Here is a 24,782-nt window from a genome sequence, read left to right on the forward strand (position 1 = left end):
GTTTGTTTTTTAAATAAGCAGTCTGGCTGAACTCCGAGCTCTCCCTTTCTTCCGGTTTGTTGTGGACAGGAATTCTGGGATACCTCCTTATACCCCGGAGGTCAATAAAAGCGCTGGTGGGATCCACACTTGCTGACCAGTGCTGGATCACCAGCGCTGGAATCCCTACACCCGAGGCTCGACCGGGTGTACAGCCAGCGCTGCAACCAGGGAGTTGCAGCGTTGGCCGTGCTTTGCAAGTGTGGCCACATCCTAAGTTGCAGCGCTGTAACCCCCTCACCAGCGCTGCAACTCTCTAGTGTAGCCAATGGGTAGTATGGTGTCTTCTCACCCCTAATCAACCAGCTGATACACAGGACCTAGATACCATCCACTGCCACTCGATGGGGAAGGAGGCACTGCAGTAACAGATCAAGGGAACATGGGCATACCAAAGAGAGGAAGGCAGACCACTGATGTCAATGAGTCACTATGCTCAACAATATGTCAAATAAAATCTTTCTTATCCTATTAATGCCTTTAATGTTTTAGTTAGTGTGTGGCAAGGCCATTTCTGTCTCTACTGTAGATAAAACCCAACAGATTAATTCTTTCTTCAAAACTTTCTGAAATCAGATTTTGGTTGAGAGGCTTTTGTGTCCATTGATATTTGTTCAGATTATAAAAAGACAAGTTAATATATTTTATTTCACAACACAGACTATACATAATTTTTCTTTTACACATACTAAATGTAATACATAGATTACATAGTTTACATGGAATTGAAAACTAATACATAAGACACAGTAAGTGCTGCAGTATCCACAGTATTAAATTAACATTATTCACAAACTTATTTAAAATGTAAAAACAAACCCACACATTTGCAGACACTGAGTATCTCCAACTTCCAATCAGTATCTAGGATCGCTTTTTCAAAGGCATTCAGGATTATAGTGCACAGAGACAACATCTTGCTGACAAAATGTAACATGACAAAATACAAATCCTCTTATAAAAGTCCCACTGAAGCACTATCTGTAAACTCATACTAAACCTGTGAAAGTAAAATGACCAAAAATTCTTGTCCTGGAAAGTAACATCCATCTGAAGATCTGTATAAAATAAATAAATATAATTCCCAGATCAGATTCAGCTTATTCACAGAAAGAAAAATGAAACAACCTTGAGGGTTTGTTTTTAAAAATTTTAAACAATGAGAAGATGTAAAACCATCTTAGATCTCCTCTATAGCGCAAGGGACAATCCAAAAAGCATCACAAAAATGTATTCTTTTTTGAAGCTGTAAGAAACCATATAGATCAGCATAACTACAAGGTTCAGTACTGCCAGTGATTACTTTAGGCCAGCTGTGTCTAAAGTGTCCTGGGCGCTAGCTCACAGAGGCTCTGGAGGGGTTGGGAGAACTTCATGCTATATTCTGTGCTTTGTATCATTGCCCTTTCTGGCTGGTGATCAGTTTATGACCCAGTACTTCTGCGCTGAGTTTTGCCACCCAGGAAGCACAAGGATCCTAAGCACAGGATATAGCATGAAGTTCTTCCAACACACCCACAAACTCTAAGCGACCTTGGCTGAAACTCAAGCAGGGGAAACCCCGCCTCCATAGACCTACTTTAGTCCAAATCTGATCCATTTTACCCCCAGAATGACCTGCATTACCTTACAACAGACAGGACTCACATTGGTAACCAGGTGTAGACAAGCCAGATTAGCCAAGCTATCCACCATCAGGAACTGATCCACCAACAGACTTCACAGATGATATGACCGAGATAAACATTTCTTTGCCTCCTGCACTACCACAGCATGAGAACTGAAGAAATCTGTACGATGCAAACTATCAGCTTTGGCATGAGACTTTCACCATCAGAGCATCTGTCTTCCTTATCATGTCATTTTCCCCAGGTCATCCATAAGCCAAGGTGACCTGTGAAGATAAAGCTGGGGGAAGAGTGTGGCTCGTGACAACTATTGCTGGCTGAGGCCAAAAGATCACGACCTACCAGGTTTGTAGAATCAAGTCCTAATTTAAGATGAATAACAGGAAGAGACACAGATATGATGTAGTCCTCAAGATCTGGCAAGACCACCAGTAAGCCCCTCAGAATCCCAAAGTACGGGCATCCTTGGCCTAAATTCATTACATTCCTAAAAACAACCTGCAAGAACTATGAACTGATTGTGTAAATTGATGTTACTTTAAAAAAAAAAAGACAAATGCTCTATAGGGAGTAAAAGGAGTGTGGTGAAACAAAGGGAGATGCAAAGGAGGAGGGGAGCAACAGAAATAAGACAACTCTGTTTGACTCTGGGACAGCGCTTCAGGATCTTTATAGCAACTGCCAGCTGCCAACCAATAACTTCCAGGGATTTTTTAAATGAAGGCAATATTCTGGCTCTCAATATAGATGTTGAATCTCCTGCATACAAAATAAATGCTCTAGGTTTAGGAAGTTTAAGTAGACTATATATGTATGATGTGTAGAGGTTAGAACAAAGGGCAGGGAACAAGGAAGAATCCAGTCACAGTCATTACCTCAATGAGTGTCCTCAGGCTAGTCACTTGATCTCCTTATGCCTCTTACAGCTGGAAAACTGGAAGAGAGGGAGGAGGGGAGCAGGATCTCACTGAAATCGTCATTCATAACTAGAGTGGGGAAACAAGTTATGAAATCAAAAAACCCTCCCAGTTCCATGTTTGTAATAAAAAGTGCATGCTAAAAGCACTGGGAAGGATGCATTATAGAAAAATACAGCAGAACATGGATACTCAGTCATGAAGCATAAAAATATATTGGAAACGGTAAACAAGAAAACTAGTCAATTTCTGCCATGACTTTTACAGGGTATAAATCAGGATAAATTGCCCCCAAAAGTTTCAGTAAAATTTGATTTATTACTGTTTAAACACAGTAACTGTTTAAAAAAATAAATTTAAAGTACCAGTAACCCTTTTGAGTTTAGCAAAGTGTCTGTGTTAAAATGGCACTAAAGCTAGCCAGGCTTTGTATTCGGTCAAATTAACGCATTCTTGGACACACAGGAGGCTTTGGCTCTTACTTTCAAGGACTTGTATTACCCAGCTCCACTATGCTGACTGCTATGTCTCGTGGTTTAATCAATCGTCATTCTAAGCAAAGGTTTGCCAAACTACATTTCAATTAGATTGCCAAGTACATGGTTAGATCCTCTTTAGGGACTCACTTATTAAGAATCAAGGAAGAGTTCCTGTAAATATAACAGACTGAACTTTGTATTTGTTGGAATGCTTTCAGATTATGCCTATTTGTCTAAACTGAAAAAAAAATCATATAAGCTAAAGCAAACCTCCCTGCAAGAATCCAGAAACCAACTGCTGATGACCATGAAAGAATTACATTCTTCAATGGAAGCTTTCCACATATAACATTCCTAAACAATTGCTGCACTTGGGAGCACTATAACGACTGAATAGACATGGTTACTTTATACAGAAGTGTTTGTGTCTCCAAGTTTTACCCCTTCAATTTCAAACTCTTCTTTCTGTATAGGTTCCAGAAATTAAATCCCTTCCCCCATAAGTTTCTCCCCTAACACAAGGGAGACATGCTCTAAAAAGCATTCCCTTAGCAAGTGTTCACAATCATTTTCATGGGTTAGCATTAATCCAGTTAATTCCAAATATCAACAGGCTTGTCTGTTCCACTCATCTGAATCTTTTGAGACTCCAGAATGGATGATTAGTTGAACTATATTTTATAACTGACCATATATGAAATATTTTAGGTGTCAGTACCAGCCAAATACACATATATTATGATACAGACTGTTCAGTTTCTGAAACATATCTTGGCTATGTTCAAGAGAAACATTATTACGGAAAAAGTCAGTGATCAAGATTCAAATAATGTTGATACACACAAGCTTTTTAATTAAATTAGGGATAGTCTAGTGGTTTGAGCACCAGGATGGGGAACCAGGATCTCCTGCATGCTCACCCCAGCTCAAACACTATCTGTGGACTTGGACAAGTCATTTAATCTGTCTGACTCAGTTGCCCTACCTGTAAAATAGAAAGGCTAGCTAGTGACTTGAAACGGCTATTGTGAGAATTGAGTTGTCAGGATTTGTAAACTGCTTTGAAGATTAAAAATACCACTCAGGGCTATGTATTTTAATTATTTCACATGCACAATTACCACTGACAGTAACAGGAATACTGCATATGTAGAGAGAAGAGACCTTGAAATGTCCATACCTGGCTCTAAGAACTACATATTTAAAAAGTCACTCTAGCACACTTGATTCTGATCCAGGAAAGCACTTAAACACATTCTTAATGTCAAACATATCCCATCAAAGTCTATGGGCTTGTTTGCTGGATTGGGGCCTACATGAATTATATTTTAAACAAATTTATCCCCTTTTGAATTACACTGCAAATGTAAATTGATACTTCTGTCCATTCTCAATTATTCATCTCAATAATTATAGAAGAGACCTAGTATATAATAACTGTGTTAAATAAAAGATGTTTCAGAAAGGTAATAAGACTAGAAATACAAAATTACAGTCATTGCACCATTCTTCATTTATGCCCTCAAACAAATGCACACATCATTTACTGTGGATTTTTGTGCAGTTCAATTTAGATACATTAAAATATCTTTCACATACAACACTGATGCTGGCTATGTGGACGGCTTTAGGGTTCATAGGTGTCCCCTGTGGAAAAAATTAATTATAAACCTCCTCCCTGAGTGTCTGGCAAGAGCATCCCCAAGCTCCTGTGCTACTCTCCACTCCAGTGAGTGTTTGAAGCTGGGAAAGCCAAGGTAAAAAAAGATGTCTACAGCTTTTGGGTTAATGAATTAATTGTTTGCTGTTACTAGATTGTATAATGTTTCCCTAATAGACTCCCTACATCTCTACACAATCTGTCAGGGGGACTCCGGGACATTTGGGCTCTACAAATTTGAATCTTATTGCTCCTATTGTTGGTAATACTTAAAAAAAAAAAAAAAGTTACATGCTATGTTAAATGTAAAGAACAGATCAGGAATTAAGGGTTAAGTTTCAAAACAGTCTGCAAAAACAAGTCGAGGGTCTCAATGGAAAAACAGGAGCAGGGAAAGGCAGAGAGAAAGAAGTAAACTGTGCCAGTGGCAGTCAACAAAGATGCTAGCACCTTCCCAGGGGAACAAAATCTCTGCACCAATAAGACAAAGTGTATAATTTAAGTCCCAACCAATTTCAACCATTAATTGCCACCTATTTTGATCCACTATTTAGCTGCCTGTAGACATAATATCTTCCGCACTGTATCACAGCCATGCAACCCTTGTGTAGTATTGTGGTATGTAGACAAAAGGGGCCCTATGAGTAGCATTTTGTTACGTTCTTAGGTCCTACGGATCTCTAGTTACCATTCAAGAAACAACTGTCAACTTGTTAGGATACTAAAATGTACCTTCCTTAAAGTAAAATAAACCTCATCCCATTCCCGGTGGGTGCCTTTTATAGATATACAATTTTTAAAATTTAACACTTGGTATTTTTCATATTAAGCTCTCAAAGTGCGTCACAAAGTTGAGGAGGTATCATCATTCCCTTTTTACAGATGGGAAACTGAAGCATGAAGAGGTTAAGCAACTTGCCCAAGGCCACACAACAAGTTAGCTGGAAAACTGATAATATGATCTAGGTCTCTCTTTGCTCTGTTCAAACCACTGGTCAATGCATATACAGAGGTTTAAGAAACTAATAATTTTAATGCAAATATTTGGCCATGCAGCCACCTAAAAAATAATTAAACAGAATTCAGTTTTTAACAATGTCTCTCCCCCAAATCATCACAATTAGCAGAGATTTCACTGTAATCTAGGTTTTGCAATTTGCACAACGAAAACATTTGGAATTTTTATACAAAATATTCCACCCACTATTAGCAGGTTACCTTCAGTATCACTGGAGAACCAAAAAAAAAATAGGCATCCTCTCGAAAGATGCTGTGAAAGATGCACCATACTTTTAGGTAAGTACATTTTGGGCTAAACAGGCTGCACTTACTGTTCCTTTGACAACAGGCAGGGCAGCATGTCTTTCATAACAAAACTATGTTGATGACATGAAACAACCACATGATCCATTTATCAGAATGGAACAGAGGCTCTGATGTTTATCCAGATAAGCGACAGATTCTGCACAGAAAAAATACCTTACAAGTGCTCAGGTACTACAGTGACAAAGTGGTATAAATACTTAGGCTACATTTACACTACCCGCCAGATCGTGGATCGATTCATCATGTCTCATCTAGATGCGATAAATCGATCCCTGAATCGACGCCCATACTCCACCTTGGCAGGAAGAGTAAGCAGAATTGACGGGGGCGCCACGGCGGTCGACTTGTCGCCATGAGGACGACAAGGTAAGTCGAACTAAGATACTTAGACTTCAGCTGCACGAATAGCGTAGCTGAAGTTGCGTATCTTAGATCGACCCCCCCCCTCAGTGCAGCTGCACTGCTAGAGCACTTCAGTTTAGACACTACCACCTACACCGATGGCATAGGTAATCCACCTCCCCAAGAGGCAGTAGCTAGGTCAATAGAAGAATTCTTCTACCGCTGTCTACGCTGGGGTTACGTTAGTATGTTTCTCAGCGGGCGTGGATTTTTCATGCCCCAAGAGATGTAGCTATACAGATTTAAGTTCCTAGTGTAGACCAGCCTTTAGACTAGGCAGAGATAGAGAAACAGGCAGATAGGAGGAGAGATCTGCAGGGACATAACTGAATAGAGATAGGGTGTTTGACTAAGGGCTTGTCTACACAGGGACATCAAGGAAAATTAATCTGAGTTAGCTAAAAGTGTGAATATGAAGTGGAACAGTTAAACCGAATTAAAACCCTGCAATAACTTCTTAATTCAGTTTCGGAGCATGAGCTTTCGTGGGTGAATACCCACTTCGTCAGATGCATGACGAAGTGGGCATTCACCCACAAAGCTCATGCTCCAAAACATCTCCTAGTCTATAAGGTGCCACAGGATTCTTTGCTGCTTTTACAGATCCAGACTAACACGGCTACCCCTCTGATACTTAATTCACTTTCGAAGTGAACTAAGATAAAGTAGCCTTAATTCAGTTTAATTCTGAATAACAGCACCCACAAAGAGATTTAATGAAGTTTAACTAATCCACTTTAAAGTCACACCTTTAATTATCTAGATTAATTTTCTAGGATGTCCCTGGGTATATAAGCCCTAAGAGAGGTTCTAAAGTCACTGAAAAAAATTCAGTGTTATACAGATGTTTGGAGTCATTCTACAACTATACAGCATTCATTAAATATATATGAGGGTTAACAGATCAGTGTTTTGTTTTGTTTTTTTCCAGATTTAGAACTTGCAAAATGTAATGGTATACACTAAGAAAAGTTAAGTCAATAAAGTTATTTAAAGCAGTTATGGAGTATACTCCCCTGACATCCTCCTGCACAATTCTTCTCAGTTTCTGTCAAAAAATGAACATGTATTAGGCAGTAATAACATCTAAATCACTGTAAAAGTTTTTGTTTAGAACAAGTCCAGACAATGGCAATATTGTTAAAGCTCACAAATTAAATCACAAGACACAGAAAGTATGCTCATAATGAAAGCACAATGGCTCTTATGTCTGGGGTTTTCTTTAAACTGGATTTAAAGTTTTCAATGTCTGGTAGAGGATGTGGCAATTAAGGGCTTTAATTAAGATACAAATGATACAAGAACAAGATTTTTTTCTTCCTGTCCATTTCTTTTTAATATAGAGAACCAGAATAAGTTACCATATAATCTACTGGCAAAAATGTTAGTGCCAGAATATTACCACACGAGATAAACATAATCAGAAAGTACAAAATCCCCGTCATAGCTTCTCTTGGGAAATTTCTAAAATGTGATCATAACACAGTCAAGCCCAAAAGTATGCTTTTAATCACTGCAGCTGAGATTCCCATTCCTGTCAACAATGCTGAAAAGTCCGACCAGAGCAATGTCCCATTTATACAAAGACATGAGAATTGGGCAAGCACCACTGAACTACCCAGACAAACCAGTCTTATTTTAACATAGTCATTAAATAAAGCGTTTCTCCTAACAAGAATCTTGGGATCATAAGTTTCAGATTTTGGATCTGAAGGAGGCTGTTTAGCAGAAAGTTCAGTCTGTTGCTTAAGGATCCCTTCCCCTACAAAGAAACCAAAGTTGAGGAGCCAGCTGATAAGTGAAGGACTCATTCAAGTCTTCACTCAACTTAGGGCTTGTCTACATGACAAAATTTAAGTCAACTTTATCTCATTCGACCTGGAGCCTCCAAATTAAGGCAATTGTGCATGGCCGCACCATGCTTATTGTCTCAATGGACTGCATCCTCACTAGCAGTGCCTGCAGTAATGCACAAAGCAGTGCACTGTGGGCAGCTATCCCAAAGTGCAGTTTGCCACAGTGTGTTTTGGGAAGTTTGTGCAATGCCTCATGGGACCAAAACGTTGCAGGGGAGAATGGGAACATTGCGTCAGCATCCCATGAGGCACCGTCCTCCCTCCCTCATATCAACGGCAAACCACCCAGTGGTTTTCGCGCCTTAAAACTGCCACACGTACGCCATAACCCCAGAAGCACGGAGCCTGCTCAGTTGTGCACTCTTGCTGTGAGCATCTCAAACACCTCACGCCTTCTCCTGAAGTATTTCCAGAGCCGAAGTAGTGTTCGCCACATGGAACATAGCAATGTCCTGCAAACAGCTCTGCTGCAAGTCACTGGGGGGAGACGGGGGAAACACAATTCACAGTTGCTGCTGGCAGTCACAGAGCAGCTGCACTCTGTTGAGAGCTGTTTCTGGTCCCATGAAACAGGCACTGACTGGTGGGACTGCACTGTTTTGCGAGTATGGGATGACTAGCAATGGCGGCAGAACTTTTGAATGTGGAAGTGGATGGTTTTGCTGTAATGAGTAGGGCGATAGATAGCAGGCATATCCCTATCTTGGCACCAGACCACCCTGCCAAAGAGTACATAAACCAATGTTGAGATGCCTATAGTTATCCTGGGGGACCCAGCCTACCCCTTGCTTCCATGGCTCATGAAGCCATATACCAGCCTTCTGGACAGCAGTAAGAAATGCTTCAACTATAGACTCAGCCAATGTAGCATGGTGGTTGAATGTGCCTTTGGTAGTGTGAAAGGGAACTGAAGAAGTTTACTAACAAGGTTGGACCTTAGTGAAGAGAACACCCCCATGGTTATGCTGCCTGCTGTGTGCTTCAGACCTGTGGGGAAAAAAGGGGGAAATTTTCCGGATGGCTGGGCAGTTGAGGCAGATTGCATGGCAGCCATTTTTGACAGCCAGACTCCAGGGCAATAAGAAGAGCACAGCAAGGGGCGCTGCATATCCACGAGGTTTTGAAAAGCCGTTTCAATAATGAGTCACAGTAACATGAGCTGCTTGTCTGCACTGTGCTTTCCCAAACCTTCACTTGGCTTGTATCACTGTCCCTGTAAAGCCAACCCTACCCCCCCAAGCCCACTGTTTCTACTCAATAAAGAACATTTGTTTCTCAAATCCATTTATGTACTTTATTTAACAACTATAGTAAAGAGGGAAAACAGACAAAAAAAATTAGCCTTAGGGAAAAGGGGTTGTAAAGTTGGAACAGAAGAAACATTTTTAGCTGTGTAATATAACACCATATTCTAGACCATCAAAGGAACCTTCTGTTCCTTGTACCCTCCTCCCGAGATAATTGAAAGGGATAATGGACTTTTCTCCCACGCCTCAGGGAATGCTTTGGGGAAGGTGATTCTGTGCCAGGCGATGCTGGCTGGCTGGTTGTCCACCAAGGTCTGAAGAGGGACCTCTTCTGTTCCTGCAGTTCAACCAGATGCCTCAATATGTCTTAGTCATAATCCAAAGCATCTCATCCGATGCCACACACTCTTGCTCATTGGAAGCTCTCCTGCTCTCCATGTCCATGTCTAACTTCTCAGACAGTGAAATCCTCCACCCTCTCAGCTGTGGTCAGCTGTGTCAGCTGCCCCAGAGGTGTTCATTATCTCAGTGAACATGTCCTCCCGTGTTCTCTTTCACCTTCTTCTAATCAGCGAAAGTCTGCTTTCAGGTGTTGATGACGTGCCAAAGGACACATTTTCAGCTGGGAGTCAGTCATGGGAAAAAGAAAGGAGCCATTGTACATGCATAGGATGTTTCCATAGCAAGGCTGTTTTCATTAAAACAAACCAAAAAAACCCCACCCTTATTACACTAGGTGCAAGCCATAACAATCAGAATCCATAACCATTCACTGCACCGTTTTGCTGTTCCAGCCATGGTGAATAGCTCCCCCCACCCCGTCATGGGTGACTGCACTTTTATTGAAGTTTATGGCAGGTTCATGTCGGGAGCAGAGGTAGCTAGTCAAACAATAGCCCTTCCCCATAGCACCACGGAAAGCTGTTTACAAACAGGGCGAAGGTGGGGGGTGCGTTTTCACTCTCAAATTGCAGAATCTCACATGTGGGGCCCCAGTCCCCTAACAGCCACTTAAACTACTTCCCAACCCTAAAGGCACATTAGCATTAGGTTTGGCAATCCGGAATATGGGGTGGGGGAGGTCTACATGCTCTTTTTTTCTTATAAGAGCACTTTTAATGACAACTTTCCCCATTTCCCCTAGCCGACCCTATGAAATATCAGTCTCCTGAGGGTAACAGAGGTGGAAAGGAAGCAGATGCTGCAAGCGTCTGGGTATAGACCCGGTCCTCATGCTGCTATGCTGTGTACCACAATGATGCTAGCAGAATTCATTCAGGAGTTGCGTTGGAAAGTGTCCTACCATGGTGGAAGAAATAAGACTGCACTGCCCAGAAACCTTCTGCAAAGGATTTCAGAGTATCTCCATGAAAGTTTTCTAGAGATATCCATGGAGGATTCCCGGACTATCCCAGTCCACATAAAAAGTAGTTTTTGGGGCCACCCTCTGCGTAGCTGAAGCAGCCTCTTGAAAGCAAAGAACCACAGCATCTCGCTTTTTCTTCACAGTAAACATGAAATACCACCGAATGTGTGCACCTGCTAAAGTTTAACTGGACTTTGACTGTAACTATATACTCACCAGAGGTGCCTTCCCCGGCATCACGGTTGGCCACCGTAACGTCCTGTGACCCACAGGGCTCCAGGGTTAAAAATATTTTCTGGCTCTCGGGGAGAATGGATCCACCGCTCACTGTCTCCCATGATCCTCATCCACCATATTATCCTCCTTGTTGTCCCTAGACTCACACACCTGTGAGGTGTCCACGTTGCTTGTGGGGTTACTGGTAGGGTCACCTCGGAGAATCGCATACAGCTCGTTGTAGAAACAGCATGTGTGAGGTTCAGCACCAGAATGACTACCTCCCTTGCCTTCTGGTGCGCTTGGCAAAGTTCTTTTATTTTCACACAGCACTGCTGTGTGTCCCTCATGTAGCCCTTCTCCCCAATTCCACAAGCAATCTTTGCATAGATGTCAGCATTTCTTCTGCTGGATCGGAGCTCTGCCTGCACAGACGTCTCCCCACACAGCGATGAGATCCACCACCTCCCGTGCAGACCAGGCTGGAGAGCGTTTGGGGAATGTAGTCTCCATGATTAGCTGTGCTCAAGCTGGCATGCTCCCAATGCTGATCAAACAGGAAAAGGGAAATCAAAAATTCCCAGGATTTTAGCAGGAGAGGGGCTTTTTCATGTGTACCTGGCTGCAGTGCAGCAAAGTTGAGAATGATCTCCAGAGCGGTCACAGATGAGCATTGTGGGACACCACCTGGAGGCCAATTAAGTCAAATTACACAACGCTGCATCTGCACTACCTCAAGAAAATCAAATTAAGTGCTACGCCTCTGCAGAGGTGGATTACAGAAGTCAACATTAGAGACAACTTGGTCAGCGTAAAGGACCAGGTAGTATAGGAATATACATTAACAGTTTGACTTACAGCGGCTTCCTTTGGCCTACCTCTGTAGTGCAGACCAGGCCTTAGTGAAGCTACCTTGGTTAGTTTCATTTGCCATTTCTAGAGTGTTTTAGTTTTAGATTCTCATGCACTAGCAGGGTGTTGTTGTTTTTCCTCAGACTGAAGGGGAATCCTAACCTTTAAAAAAAGATTCAAAGACATGTTTTTATCCTCTCCCTTTCCCCTTCTCCTTTCTAAAACCTAAATTCTAATCCTAAACCTGAGCACTTGACAATGTTCCTTTACAAAGATACACAAAGTCATGAGCTCCCAAGTACAGCCTTATAAAGAAGATTTACTGTAATCTCCTAAATTAAACAGTATGGGTGAGAGCTAAACAATTTTTTTGTTCAGAACATGCTATTCAAAGATTCTTACTGAAATTCTTGATGAACATCTTAAATGCAAGTTGTCTTCCCAAAGATCTTTTTGGTCAACAAATTAGATTAATCAACCCAATGAAATGTAACATGAGGGCCTACAATTTACATTAATATTTCCAAGATTAAATTTTGAGGCCAACCCAAGTGTCTTTCTTGAAATACTGGAGATGATTTGAGATACTCCACATTATAGTAATGTTTCTAGGATTTAAATATATTCCTACATTTTGGATAAAATTATGTATTTGAGCTTTCAACAGAGACATTTACAAATTTCAGTATTTCAACTATCACTTTCAGGGAAGAAAGATGATCCTGGAATAGCCTCTTTCAGTCTAAAAGAAAATGTGCTACAAAGACACATTAGCTGGTAATTGGAGTAATCTTCAAAGATTAATTACAAAGTCAACAATTACATTTCTTATTGCTACAAGCAGGGAGGACAACAGGGATATTCATCATGTAACAATTTTTTTTTCAGGGCTTGGCTTATAAAGTGTCACCATCCAGCTTCCATTTCAGAATCATGTGGAATTATCATTATATCTGGAAGAGTTAAGTTTACAGTAATTCATGTGTTGAGTGTCCATCTTATCTTTGCTAATTGGGGCATACCAATAGGGTTTTCCCATTTTCCAAAAGCCTTTCCAATGACCATTTTGTATACAGCTTCTTTTTTGTAGATGTAGTAAATATTTAGAATTTCTAACGCTGAGAACCGGCTTTTTGTGAATTTTTTGTAATCTGTCCTAAACGTATTAAGGAACGTAGCCTGAATTTGATGGATGTTCTTTTGGTCATAAGAATGGAAATAACTGAATTATTATAATACAGATTTGTAATGCAGATTCTCAACAAAGCTAATTTTTGAAAAACTGAAATAATCACAACCAACCTTAACATTAGGACATTCTTCCCTTATATATTTAAATTACCAGGTATTTCTGAGTTGCACTGTCAGTATCTTTCTACTGGAGTGGTATTTGGCTTTATAGAGTGATCAATCTAGCAGACGTGACTAAAACTGTTACACCAGCTGGTAAAATTGAAGCCACGACGTTCCCAAATGGTGCTACCACCACCAGCAGCCATGACTTTGCTTGAAAGTGAGTGAAAGTTTCACTTCCCACTTTTCAGACCCTGCCATTACAGAAAAGGCACCAAGCAGGCGGGCACCTTTCAGAAGGTGTCAAGTTAAGATACCTGAGCCAACAATCTTGCTTCAGGCTAGTTTTTCAAGACGTTATCATGTAACAGGCTCCCATTTGCTGAACAGCTAAGTATTAACCAACATTTCAGCAGGTCAATTCCAGTGCATGTCAGCAGCAATGCATTTCCACAGACATATTGCAAAAGGTAATATTAAAAGCAACTGTTGTCTAGAAAAGACTTTTTATGCACTTTCTGAAAAGAATAACTCACCACCAAGTAATCTTGAATTCATAGATGGGGCGCTTGCAGTAATAATGGTTTATCAGATGTTTATCACACACACCAATGCACTGATGATCCACAGTAATTCCCTTGTCTGACAGGTCTGTCACAATACAGTGCAGAAGATCGTATACATCAGCTACAGCCTCCCAGGGGCCAAAAGATACATCTACTTCACAGTGATGTTCAAACAGTTTTGTCTCACTTTCACTTCTTTCAAAACGTAGAGAGTTGAAAAGTGGACACTCATATGGGGTGATGGGCATTTCTTCCTTGAAAACACAGATCTTCAACTTTGCAAACCTTGCTTTTCTCTGCATGGCTCTAAGCTTAGCTATTTCAATTATCCGCTCCAAGTGTTCTAAACAACAACAAAAGTAATAAACAGTGAATGTCATATGAAGAACAGAACACAATGTTTTCATGTGGAATTTAATTACTGCATCAAAGTGGCATGAATTTTTCTTAAAACAATGCCAGAGGCAACGAAAGATATACTCAAGGTTGCTTGCCGCTAGACACAGCCTACAATAATGAAATTAGCCATATTCATATTGAGAGCTTATATATGCCTTAAATTCCAGTTAAAAACAACCTTATGATTGCAAGGTTTATGATGACTGCTTAAGCCCAAAGTTCAAGTTGTGAAATAACCAAAGGATCACAAGACTGAGAAAAAGACCAAAAAATCTGAGTTAAGTTAGGTGTGAAGTCACATGTATGGCATTATTCTCTTCAATTCAAGGCCAGTCTTATACTGGCTTATTTTTAATATAAACTCTGTTCAGATAAGATCTCTTGGGTAATGCTATTATGTGCCTACAAGGAACAATGCAAAACACAGTAGTTTTGCTATTGTCTCAAAAAAATTGACTGTGTCGCCTGTAAGCTCTTTGAGGCAGAGGCCTGTTTATTGTATGTCCAAAAAGTATTTAGCCCATTTAGGCACAATAATCGTAATAATAAATAGCTGTTGCAACATTTCCTAAAGACCTCGAACACACAACCTCTTACCCAAGGGAAGAGATGCAGGCCCTTAAGAGAACCACCAATGCAGACTCAAAGAAACAGTTTTGTTCAAGAATCTCTTCTCACACTTTAAGGTCTTGATCCTGCTCTCATTCAAGTCTAAGGAAAAACACTCTTCACCTTGAAAGATGCAGGTGGAAGTGCTATGTGGGGGCTCCAAAGATGTGAAGAGCTAGGATGTTAGAGCACCGTAACTACCCAAAAGCAAAGCCAAAAATTGAAGCTTGGAAATGGAAATTAGGAGCCTAAATATGTTTGAGGATCTGGGTCAAAATTACTCCAGTGAATAGGAAATAGCATCAGAGCTGCAGGATTTTCTTCCTGTTCATGAAAACCCTCTTTGCTTATTTACCTCAGAACACTTAAACACTCTTAGAAAGTAAACTCAGTCTTTTGAGCATTCTTTATACTACACATATCAAGCTACAATATACATCATCACTATTCTTTAATTTACCTTTGTAATATGGCATTAAGCTCAGGAAAGCTTGTCTAACTTTTTCTCCTTTAAGAGGCTGGACTTCCTCTAGATTGTCCAGCAACGGTCCTATGGAATAATATTGAGCTTCCTTGTAAACTGACCTCACCCGTTCTCTAGGTGGCAGGTCACCAGATCGCAGAAAGTTAAGAACGTCTCTAAACAGAAAGGGGGGAGGGGGAATATTATTCAATAACAAGCCTTCAAAAAAAAATTGAGAAAGAAAAGAACTTAATTGTTAATCTGACATGAAACGGAGACACCATTTTACTCAGTCCAGCAATTTTGAAATTCAGAAGGTAAGAGGCAGCTCTCATTCCTATATGAACTGTGAACTCTATTTTCAAATGCACATTTTGAGTGGCATTTTTGAGCCTCCAGCTGGAAAATGTGATGTCTGTGAAGCTAGCAGTGTGGGGATCCCAGTTTAAAAACACAGCAAACAAAACATTCAAGATGCTTTAATCTCTTTAACTGAAACAGGACACAGATTCTAGTGTTGCACTGACAACATAGTGATTATAATTGTATTCATTAAGTACCCGATTTTGCTGAGGAATTAGGTGGGCAGATCCTTCGGCCCACTCAAAACCTTACTAACATCCAAGAGCTCTAGGTGGCTGTGGAGTTGTCTTTACAGGATCAGGGCCTTCTGCAAGTATTCTGACAACAGAATGAGTGTTTAACAATGGTTTAGATCAGAATGCTTTGTAAAGTGTTTTTTTCCATCTTCAAACATTAACTAATTCATCCTATTAGTGAACATATGACCTGAAATAAAGAACACATTTGCTCCTTGACCCTTCTTTATATATTTCCTGCAGTATTATAAAGTGCTGGTTTGGTTCTACAGTGTATATCACAATTAACTCAGTTTCCAATAAGAGAGCTGCCTGCAGTAAGCAGCTCACAAAAGCCAACACTTGTTTTCAAATAAACAAATGAGCTTAATCATACTAGGAAATTCTGACTTGATTATTTTGGATTTTGTGACAGATTAAGGAACAGTACTGATTGGCTTTGAAGAGAATTAGGTCTCAACTGGAGAGATGAAGAACATCCCTCTGGGAAAAAGTATTTTGGAAATGAGGTTAGAATGTCCAACACATATTTCTACAAGCAAAGATCGGATTCTGAAAACACTTACTATTTGGAGTAGTGATTACTGCCAACAAGGGGAACTAAACATCAGCAGAATCATGCTCAAAATAAAATAAATAAATAAAAAGCAAGCTAATATCTTGTTTGAGACCTTTAGAAGGATAACAGAGTTCTGAATATAACATTGCTAGATACCAACAATTTAAAATAAGTTCTTTGACCCCTGCATTTTTCCCCACCTATAATATGTAAACAGGTCTTTTAAAAACAATAAAAGATGATTATGCTTTGCTTTCTCACTGGTCCAGGGAGTAGATGGTCCATGTGCTAAACAAAGATTAATACTACTACATTTTGCATAATTTGTTTGTTGGAAAGTGAAAATCTCCAAAAGACATAGATTGTACTCTAATCTTCAGCTTTCTGAAGTGCATTATAATTAGAGTTGGGCCAGACTTCCTACAACAAATTCTCTTTCAGAGAAAATCTGGCAATTCTGGATGTGGATAAATATCTGCAGGCTTGAAACAATGCTGCACATTTCATCAGTATGTAGTGTTAATCTGTTCACCTGAATTTATATATACCTGAAATTCAGATACCTGAAATTCAGGCAAATAAAAATGCAGACAACAGAAAAGAGGAAAAATGAAAAAGGTAAAAAATTGCAATTTTATCCAAAACGAGATTTGCCCCCTCTAAGTATTACAGTATGATTAACAGGGTAGAATATTTTACACTGAAGTCAAGTTGTAAATTAGTCAAACACAATACTAGTTGTCTTTCTTAACAGCATGTTATACTCTAAACTTGGACAAATCTCTACAAATATTCTATTAAACATTTGAAATTGTGACAATCAAAAGAGGCCTTTATCAATTATCCTAGGAACATCACTGCCCTTTTAGGGTAAAAACTACAAGATAATACCAACAAACATCACCAAAAAAAGGCCACAATCATGTTGTTACAAGAAATGGTGTCAAATACTCAACTTTTAATGTACGAGCAACTTGGCTCCTTGGATGGAGCTATTTTGTGCGTTTGCACACGTGCGCACACACACTCTTTTGCTGAGGACCAAAACATCATTTAGGGTTTTTTTGGGGTAAAGTGAGTTACAATCATGAGTTATGAAATAATAGGGTTTTTGGCACTGCAATGTACCAAGAAGTTTGACAGTTTCTGGAAGAAGTTTTAAAAACTGTAGTTGTATGTTAATCACACTAGTCTCTGATAAAAGATGCAATTCAAATGGGATTGAATTAGAAGACTGCAAACAAATTCTTGCCTTTCTTAAAATTAATGTTTCCTATCACAGTAATAGTTTCAAAATTAGAGTAGTAAGGACAATGCACATACCCAAAGTAATTTCCATCTCTGTCAATAAAATATCTGCCTTGAGCATCTGTTGGAATGTAGTGTCTTCCACTAAACATAGCAGCCAACATGGTATCTTCATAGCGTCTTAGTGTTGACAGTCTGGTAGCGAAATACATGCCTCCTACATTAAGCGGAACAACTTCCGGGAACTGGAAAAGCAATCATATCACTATTTAAAAATTATTCTGTGGTTATTCACAAACATGTATATGAATCCCTTGACCACACAAAGGAGAATCTCTGAGAAACACAGGACAAGATTACAGATCGAAGATGGCACAAAGACACAGTCTGCAAGGAGATCAAAGTCTGAAGGTTTCATAAAGATTGGAGGAACAGGGAGAGGGAGATCTCCTGGCACAAAGGAAGAAGGAGACTGTTCCAAGCATAAAGCCGCTGCATGAAAGGCAGCGACCCAGGAGTGAAACAAGGGAATGAAGGAAGCAGTTCATAGAAAAATGAGCAGGTAACAACTTTTGACAGATACAGGTCAAGGAAGAGTTGTGCTGAGTTTAGAGGGTAAGAATTACTGATTTTTATAATAGGGTAGGAAGCACTTCTCTTTCTAGTGTAGAAGACAGCAGATAAATACTAATGTGGATGAGGGGAGAATATAGGTTTTGAGGGTAATACACCTGGCTATCATGCAAAAACGGAGTTCAGTTTCATTCATGAAGCTAGTTGGCAATGGAAACTAAACTAGAAATTCTTAAGACTTCAGCATGAGGAATAATGGATTCCCTGATACTGTATAAGGGAGGCTCAAATGTAAGCACCTCATCAGCTCAGATGAGAACAATCTTACACTACCCTTACCTGCTGAGGCAGCAGAGGCAGCAGGTGCCCTGCCTGAGTCGCAGTAGGAGTGGTAGGGTCTTGGAAATCATCCTCTGCATCTGAACTCGACATGGCATCATCCAGATTTCCACTGGCTTTGTTCTGCCCTGTGACTACCACCATCCCTCTGGCTCTTGCAACCAGGTCTGCTGGGCAGACAGCCGTGGCAATGCTAAATGAGACAAGACTCAAATTATCTGGATACTTTCCCTACCAGCTGCAATCACAGGGCTGACATAATTGTCCTGCTTTGTACAAATAATTTATGACATTGTTATTATTGGGAAGTGAATCATTATAAGGATGATTATTATTGTGCTGTGAGTCAAGCTCACAAATGCACAAAGATCTGGAGGAATGCAGTCCGCCCAGCAGTGCCAGGAAATCTCGTCAGACCCAGAAGAGGAGGCCCGTCACTGGCTGAATAAAATGCTGATCTTCACTAGCTGGCCAATTCAGTGTCTGATTGGCTTAGTTCTTTTCAGCAGCAGAGCTGTCATTTCTCAACTGAATTCCAACTAGCTATTGGTTCACCTGCCATTAAATTGCAATTGGCTGTTTGCAGAGTTGTGCTCTGAAAGCTGTTCTCTTATTGGTTGGACTGCGCTGTAGTAATCCTGTTATTGTTTACAATAATGTTGCAAGATGATTAAATGGCCTGACATCTTTCAAAGCAGTTTTGGCTCTGCTGTGTGTTAGTGCAGTAGTTTCAGATGCTTACAGCACAGCTTTCTGCACCTTTTGCCTCACCTGAAGGCTTCTGGTGCAGTTCTACCAAGTCACGTAAAATGTTAACCCCAAAAAACGAGCTAAAAACACGTTGATTAAGTTTTTCTGTGAATTGAGTCTCACGCCGTTGCGGATTTAGACCAATGCAGCATGATATGATAAAGGCCCATCTTATGTAACAGAAAAGCGAGGCTGACTAGATGGAAATGCTGTGCTTTCTTCTGTGCAGCATGGGGGGAATTAGTAAGGGAGGGAGCAGGGAAGTCAGAAGGTACCACTGAATCCTTCTCTTCTGCCACTATTCTCTACACTTTGTTTGCTCACTGTGTCTTTTGCTCCTATAAAAAGACTTGTGTACATACTGCAAGGGGAAAAACACCACAGTTCAAACAACTTCTTTTAGATTTCTAGCAGTGCATTAAACATATGCCTGTGTTATCCTAATATTTGTGATGGTCTCACTTAAGTTTGTAGCTGATTTTTACATTGTTATTACTCTGGGCCGGGTACTGGTATTTTGTCATGAATGGGACTGCTCAAAGAAGCAAGCATCACTCCAAGATTAGGACCCTTGTTTACAGGTCTTATCTTTCTCTCACATTGGCATTCTAGCCTCATTTCCAACACATCCACATCATCCTCATCATCCCTCCAGCCTGGGGACTGAATTCCCTTCAAAGTCCATCACCACTGCTCCTGAATCTGTCAGAAAGCCAAGTACAGAAACGCAGCAGGTTTTAGTATAACCAACCTGTGAACTGTATTATTAAACAGTTTTTATTTCCATTTCACAGGAAGACAGGCTACCAGTAGCCTCTCCCACAACAATTCAGCTCTTTGGAATGAGCTACCATCCGCTTTCACCCCATATTCCTGCCCTTTCTGGTTGGGAGAGTACAGTTCCTGGAGTCTTTTATCCATGCTCAGATCCCGTCTGCAGTAGTCCTTCAGCACCTAGCATGTCAAGTGTCTCTTGTTTCTAAGCTTCTACATTAACAGTAATCTGCTTCCTTATCCAATGTCACTTATTTATCAAAGCCAGCCTGCTCACAGGCAACAGATACTATTTATTTTTTTACATAACTCAGTGCTGGTAATAATAAATATCACCAAATCATTTATCTGAAGGAGAGTGAGAGAATTGACTTTACCCTCTTCCACCTGATCAAAAACAACTCTAATTTTGGACCAGCTACCCTGATGGTCTCCACATATGTCTACAGTAGCCTAAAAAAACAAATAAAAAAAAAAACCTGCCACCATTAGCACTACCAGCGTGAGATACGCCAGCGCTCTCAACTTAGCTATGTATTACAACACTTATATGGCCCCCATTATCCAAGAGTCTGAGCACTTCACAATCTTTACTGTGTGTATCCGCATGACACCCCTGTGAGGTAGGGCAGTGCTACTGTCCCGATTTTACAGAGAGGGAACTGAGGCTCAGAGAGGCTAAGTGACTTGCCCAACATCATAGAGGGAGTCAGTGGCAGAACAGATAATTGAAGCTAGGTTTCCCAAGTTAGCATCTGTCATGAACAATGCTCTGAAATTGCTCCATACGAAGCCAGTCAGGACTCTGGGGGAGCCTCCTCTCTGTGAGCATACTGCCTCCAGGGCAAGAAGCTTATACAGCTTCGACCTTCTTGGGTTTGACCTCAGAGCATTCAGCATCCCCTTCTCAACACTGTGCGCTTCCCAATAATAACATGCCTCCACAGCACCCTGTTTGACTGCTCAGTTGTGGAGTTTGGTGTTCTCATTTAGGTACCCAAGTTTGAAAACCTTGATTACAAAACTAGTATTTCCATTCAAACTTTCCAGCAATACAATTGCCTCTATAGTGAAGCTCAGTGTACATCATCAGAGCCCAAGAACAAGGATTTGTAATAACATTTATTTTGCCTTTTTAAAAAGGTGAACAGATTGATTTTGTTAGCAAGATGTTTCAGTCAGTAGTGAAAGAAGATGAATATTCAAATAAGAAAAAAAATAAAATATTATTTTGTTTAACCTGTGTTTTGATGTGCATTTATAGGCAGCTGAAGTTACTGTCTAAAGCTGCTTCCTTTCCTGCTCACCCTCAGACATCCCTGCATGCAATGGACTAGTGACATCACTATCACTGTTGACCAGCACTGGAACAAGAAGTCTGCCTAAAAGAAAAAAGACAAGCAAATCTTTCTGAATTGGTGGTTACACTTTCTGATTCTCAGGCACTAAGCCAATGCTCTTGTGTTTGGGTTCATAGCAGTGCAGGGGAATATAAGAAATTCGCTCCCAAACTCCTCCTTCCTTCATAAAATCCTGCTTTAATTGTTTAACTGAAAAATATTTTCATTATTTCAAAAAAATGTTCACATTAGGTTTTGTAAATCACTCTTTTTTTTAAGCATTAAAAAAAAACAACAAATTTTGGACCGAAATTAAGTAGCTGGCGCCCCTTTAATTTTTCAAGTACATCATACTAAGGCCAAATCTAGCAAAGAAAATTAATGGAGACACTTGGTTAATAAGATGTATCATTGTTCTAAATTAGGCATCAGATACCTTTATCTCTTCTAATTAATCCAATTATGAAGAATATCCTCCCAATTTACAAACTGCCGTTCCACTTAAGGACAAGATTACTTCCCTATAACTTGTTAGCTGACATTTTCCCCCTAGATATGTGTTTTTTCTAATCTCAGAGTTACTGAATGAGCCTGTCTTGCTAGTTTTGCTTCATTCTCTAGGGAAGACAACATTCCTAGTACTGTCTCACCTTCGATTATTATCAGATTAAAGGAGGAGTATGTGTAGTGTTTCATGCAACTGCTACCACAACTGCTGTTTTCTCAGCTCTTTTCAGTTTGGTATAAATAACTGCTTCTGAGGCAGAGCATTCCTGAGATGTGGTGTCAGTGAAGCTATGTACACAAAAAATGATATAACAAACAGTGTATAATCCAGCATCATTTGTGAAGTTAACCCAAGGGATCAGTTAGCCTGTTCATTTTACAACCCTATTTCCAGAGCACGGCTATTCAAACGTAAAAAAAGTATTCTGTGCTGAATTTTAGGAGGATTTAGTAGATTTCAATGGAATCTTGGTTTTTGCAGGGACAGAACTCTATGCATGCCTACTGGAAGATCAGGAGTAACTTTTGAAATGAATCCCATATAGTCAAGGTTTTGTGTGTACTGAGCAGAGAAGAGAAATTGCGGAAGAAGCGTTATCAGACTTTGAGAAAGGAAAGCCCCCAAATAAGTGAGAGAATATTCTCAAACAGCAAAAGAACCCGACACATTAAACTGATTTGTAGCATTCTGCTTACCACGTCAGTAATATAACTGATTGTAAATGTAAAGGCCGGGGTACATGAGACATGCTTAGCAAAAGACAAAAGGGTATCCTGCACACATACCATGAATTAATTCTATCTGGTTGGACCAGGCGGAGCAGTTTGAAACTAAGATATATTGTGTAGGTGGATATGACTAGAAGCAGCATCACCAGCAGTAACCCCCTCAAGTGGGAAATTGCACTGAGAAGTAGAAGTTATCCAAACTAACCAGAGGATGCCAGAACAGATGATGTCTGCCTGTGTGTATTGCCCATTCTGTATTTGCTGACAGAAACAATAATTAACACCAGAAGCCTGCACATTGTCCCCTTCCACAGCTCTCCCTACAAAGCTATTTTTCTCACCTGACAGATTGACACTTACAATCTTTAGGCGCAGCACTGTTTGTAAGAGTCAGGAATGGGCCAGCGTCCTGTGACAGCCATTCTTATGCCACCTAGTGGCAATAGTCCAAAGTAACCTATTTTTTGTTTGTAAGACACCTGTTCCAGCCCGACCAGGTCTCTCGAGGCAGTGTTTCCCACTTGCCAGGCAGCAATTTTAAGGCAGTTTTTGGAGTACTGGTCTCAGCTGAAGACATTTTGCTCTGTGTTTCAATTAGACCTATAGAGTTTCAATTTTGATTTTGTCAGACCCTACTGCAACTTTCCTCACTTAGATGCTTGGAGGTGACAGCTTTTTAAGAAGCAAAATAAACAGCTACCTGCCAAAACTACATCCATCACCACATGGGTAGACACTTAGGTGTCTACCAACGGTCTACCTTTTAATTTTTTTAAGCAATTAGAAAAGCACCTCTGGACCTACCCATCTGGCTGCAGGCATCACACTCTCACAAGCCAGAAAACATCCCTGGTAAATGACTCGGATCACACCCAGGTGGAGAAAGGCACTGACTGCACCACAGGAACCTCCCCCCACAGGTCCATGCAGGGGAACAGTGACCTTTATGCAGTGGGGCTGCAGCCCCAGGCTTTGGGGACGGGAGGGGAGACTCCGCACAGATCTTCCTCGCTTCAGGAGCCCTGTCTGAGGGAGCCCAGCTAGAAACAAGCCCCCACCCCCACTGGGGTTGGAGCAATAACCAGCGATGTGCATTCGCTGTCCCCTCACGTCTGAGCCTGCCACAGCCCCTTGCGGGGGAGGCCGGGCACACGCTCCCCCACCCCCATGGGGCACGGCCCCTGGCTGGGCAGACCCAGCTGGAGCCGGGGGCGCCCCCCCCCGGACGGGGCCGCCGAGCGCCCTCCCCTCACCTGCGCCGGCGGCCCCCCGGCTGCGGAGGCCGTCGAAGGGATGCTCGGCCCCGCCTCTCGCCCCACCCTCTACGTGCCGCGTCACGCGCTCCCCCGAGCGGCCGCAGGGCAGGACCGGAGGAGGGGGCGTGGCCTGTCCCCGGATGGGCGGGGCCAGTGAGCCCCCTTCCTTCCCCTGGAATGTGGGCCGGGGCTCGCGCTCCACCGCTCACTTGCCTTTTGAAACGTGTGGGCGGGACTGGTGGGAAGGGTGTTGCTGCAGCGCGCGGTCGCCCCCAGGCACCAAGGAGGGAAGTAAAGCAACGAGAGAACCCGGGCACAGCGAGGGAGCAAGCCCTAAAACCGCGCTGCAGAAAGAGCCAGGGTAGCACCTGCAGAATACAGCTTAAAAAGCAGCACCTGCACCCTACTTTACCGCGCCTGCCAGGTTCTTGACCAGTGGCGATTTAGACCTGTTAGCCGCCCTCCCTCTTTGTTAACAGTTAGTGCCTGATAAAGCTTTACACATACACACACTGTATACTTACATTTTCTTAGGCATTATTACATTTGCATGATAAACTGGATTTCAAAATATAATTTCACATAGTTCTTTTCCAAATCACCCTATCTGAAAAGGCATCTGAAAGTAACATGAAGTAATGGCAGCACAACTAAGAGGACAAATGGAAGACCCTTATTTACAGCCTTTGTACATTTTGATGCTGATTGATGATGCACATTGTGCTAAAGTCTGCAACTACCCCTTCTTTTTAAAAATAATGTAATCTGAAGTCCAAACAAATGATAGGTG

The 24,782-nt window shown here is 41.2% G+C and overlaps 1 protein-coding gene across 9 annotated transcripts; it reads right to left on the minus strand.

Annotated features, from left to right (window-relative positions):
- Positions 1-664: 664 nt before the first annotated feature.
- KCTD7 (potassium channel tetramerization domain containing 7) lies at positions 665-24,038 on the minus strand. Of its 9 annotated transcripts, none has more exons than XM_030536178.1 (7): positions 23,990-24,038; positions 21,401-21,542; positions 18,637-18,829; positions 17,800-17,969; positions 15,316-15,494; positions 13,818-14,190; positions 665-1,097 (listed from the first exon to the last, which is right to left on the minus strand). In XM_030536178.1, coding segments are annotated over exons 3-7 (867 nt in total). In that variant the 5' UTR covers positions 18,781-18,829; positions 21,401-21,542; positions 23,990-24,038; the 3' UTR covers positions 665-1,096. The 9 variants fall into 9 exon arrangements, with proteins under 9 accessions (XP_030392038.1, XP_030392033.1, XP_030392035.1 ...); XM_030536173.1 differs by having other exon boundaries at positions 665-2,601; XM_030536175.1 differs by having other exon boundaries at positions 665-2,653.
- Positions 24,039-24,782: the final 744 nt, after the last annotated feature.

The sequence above is a fragment of the Gopherus evgoodei genome, chromosome 17 (assembly GCF_007399415.2).
Source record: "Gopherus evgoodei ecotype Sinaloan lineage chromosome 17, rGopEvg1_v1.p, whole genome shotgun sequence".
NCBI lineage: Eukaryota > Metazoa > Chordata > Testudines > Testudinidae > Gopherus > Gopherus evgoodei.

Bases quoted from the DNA above. Each gene is read 5' to 3' on its own strand.
- KCTD7 (XM_030536172.1), bottom strand. From the start codon at position 18,780: ATGGTGGTAGTCACAGGGCAGAACAAAGCCAGTGGAAATCTGGATGAT. The intron at 15,495-17,799 runs GTATGTGCATTG...CTTTCTGTTTAG, and splicing joins AGAGATGGAAATTACTTTGG to AGACGTTCTTAACTTTCTGC. The intron at 12,151-13,817 runs GTGAGTTATTCT...CTTTTTTTAAAG, and splicing joins GAATTCAAGATTACTTGGTG to GTTAGGATTCCCCTTCAGTC.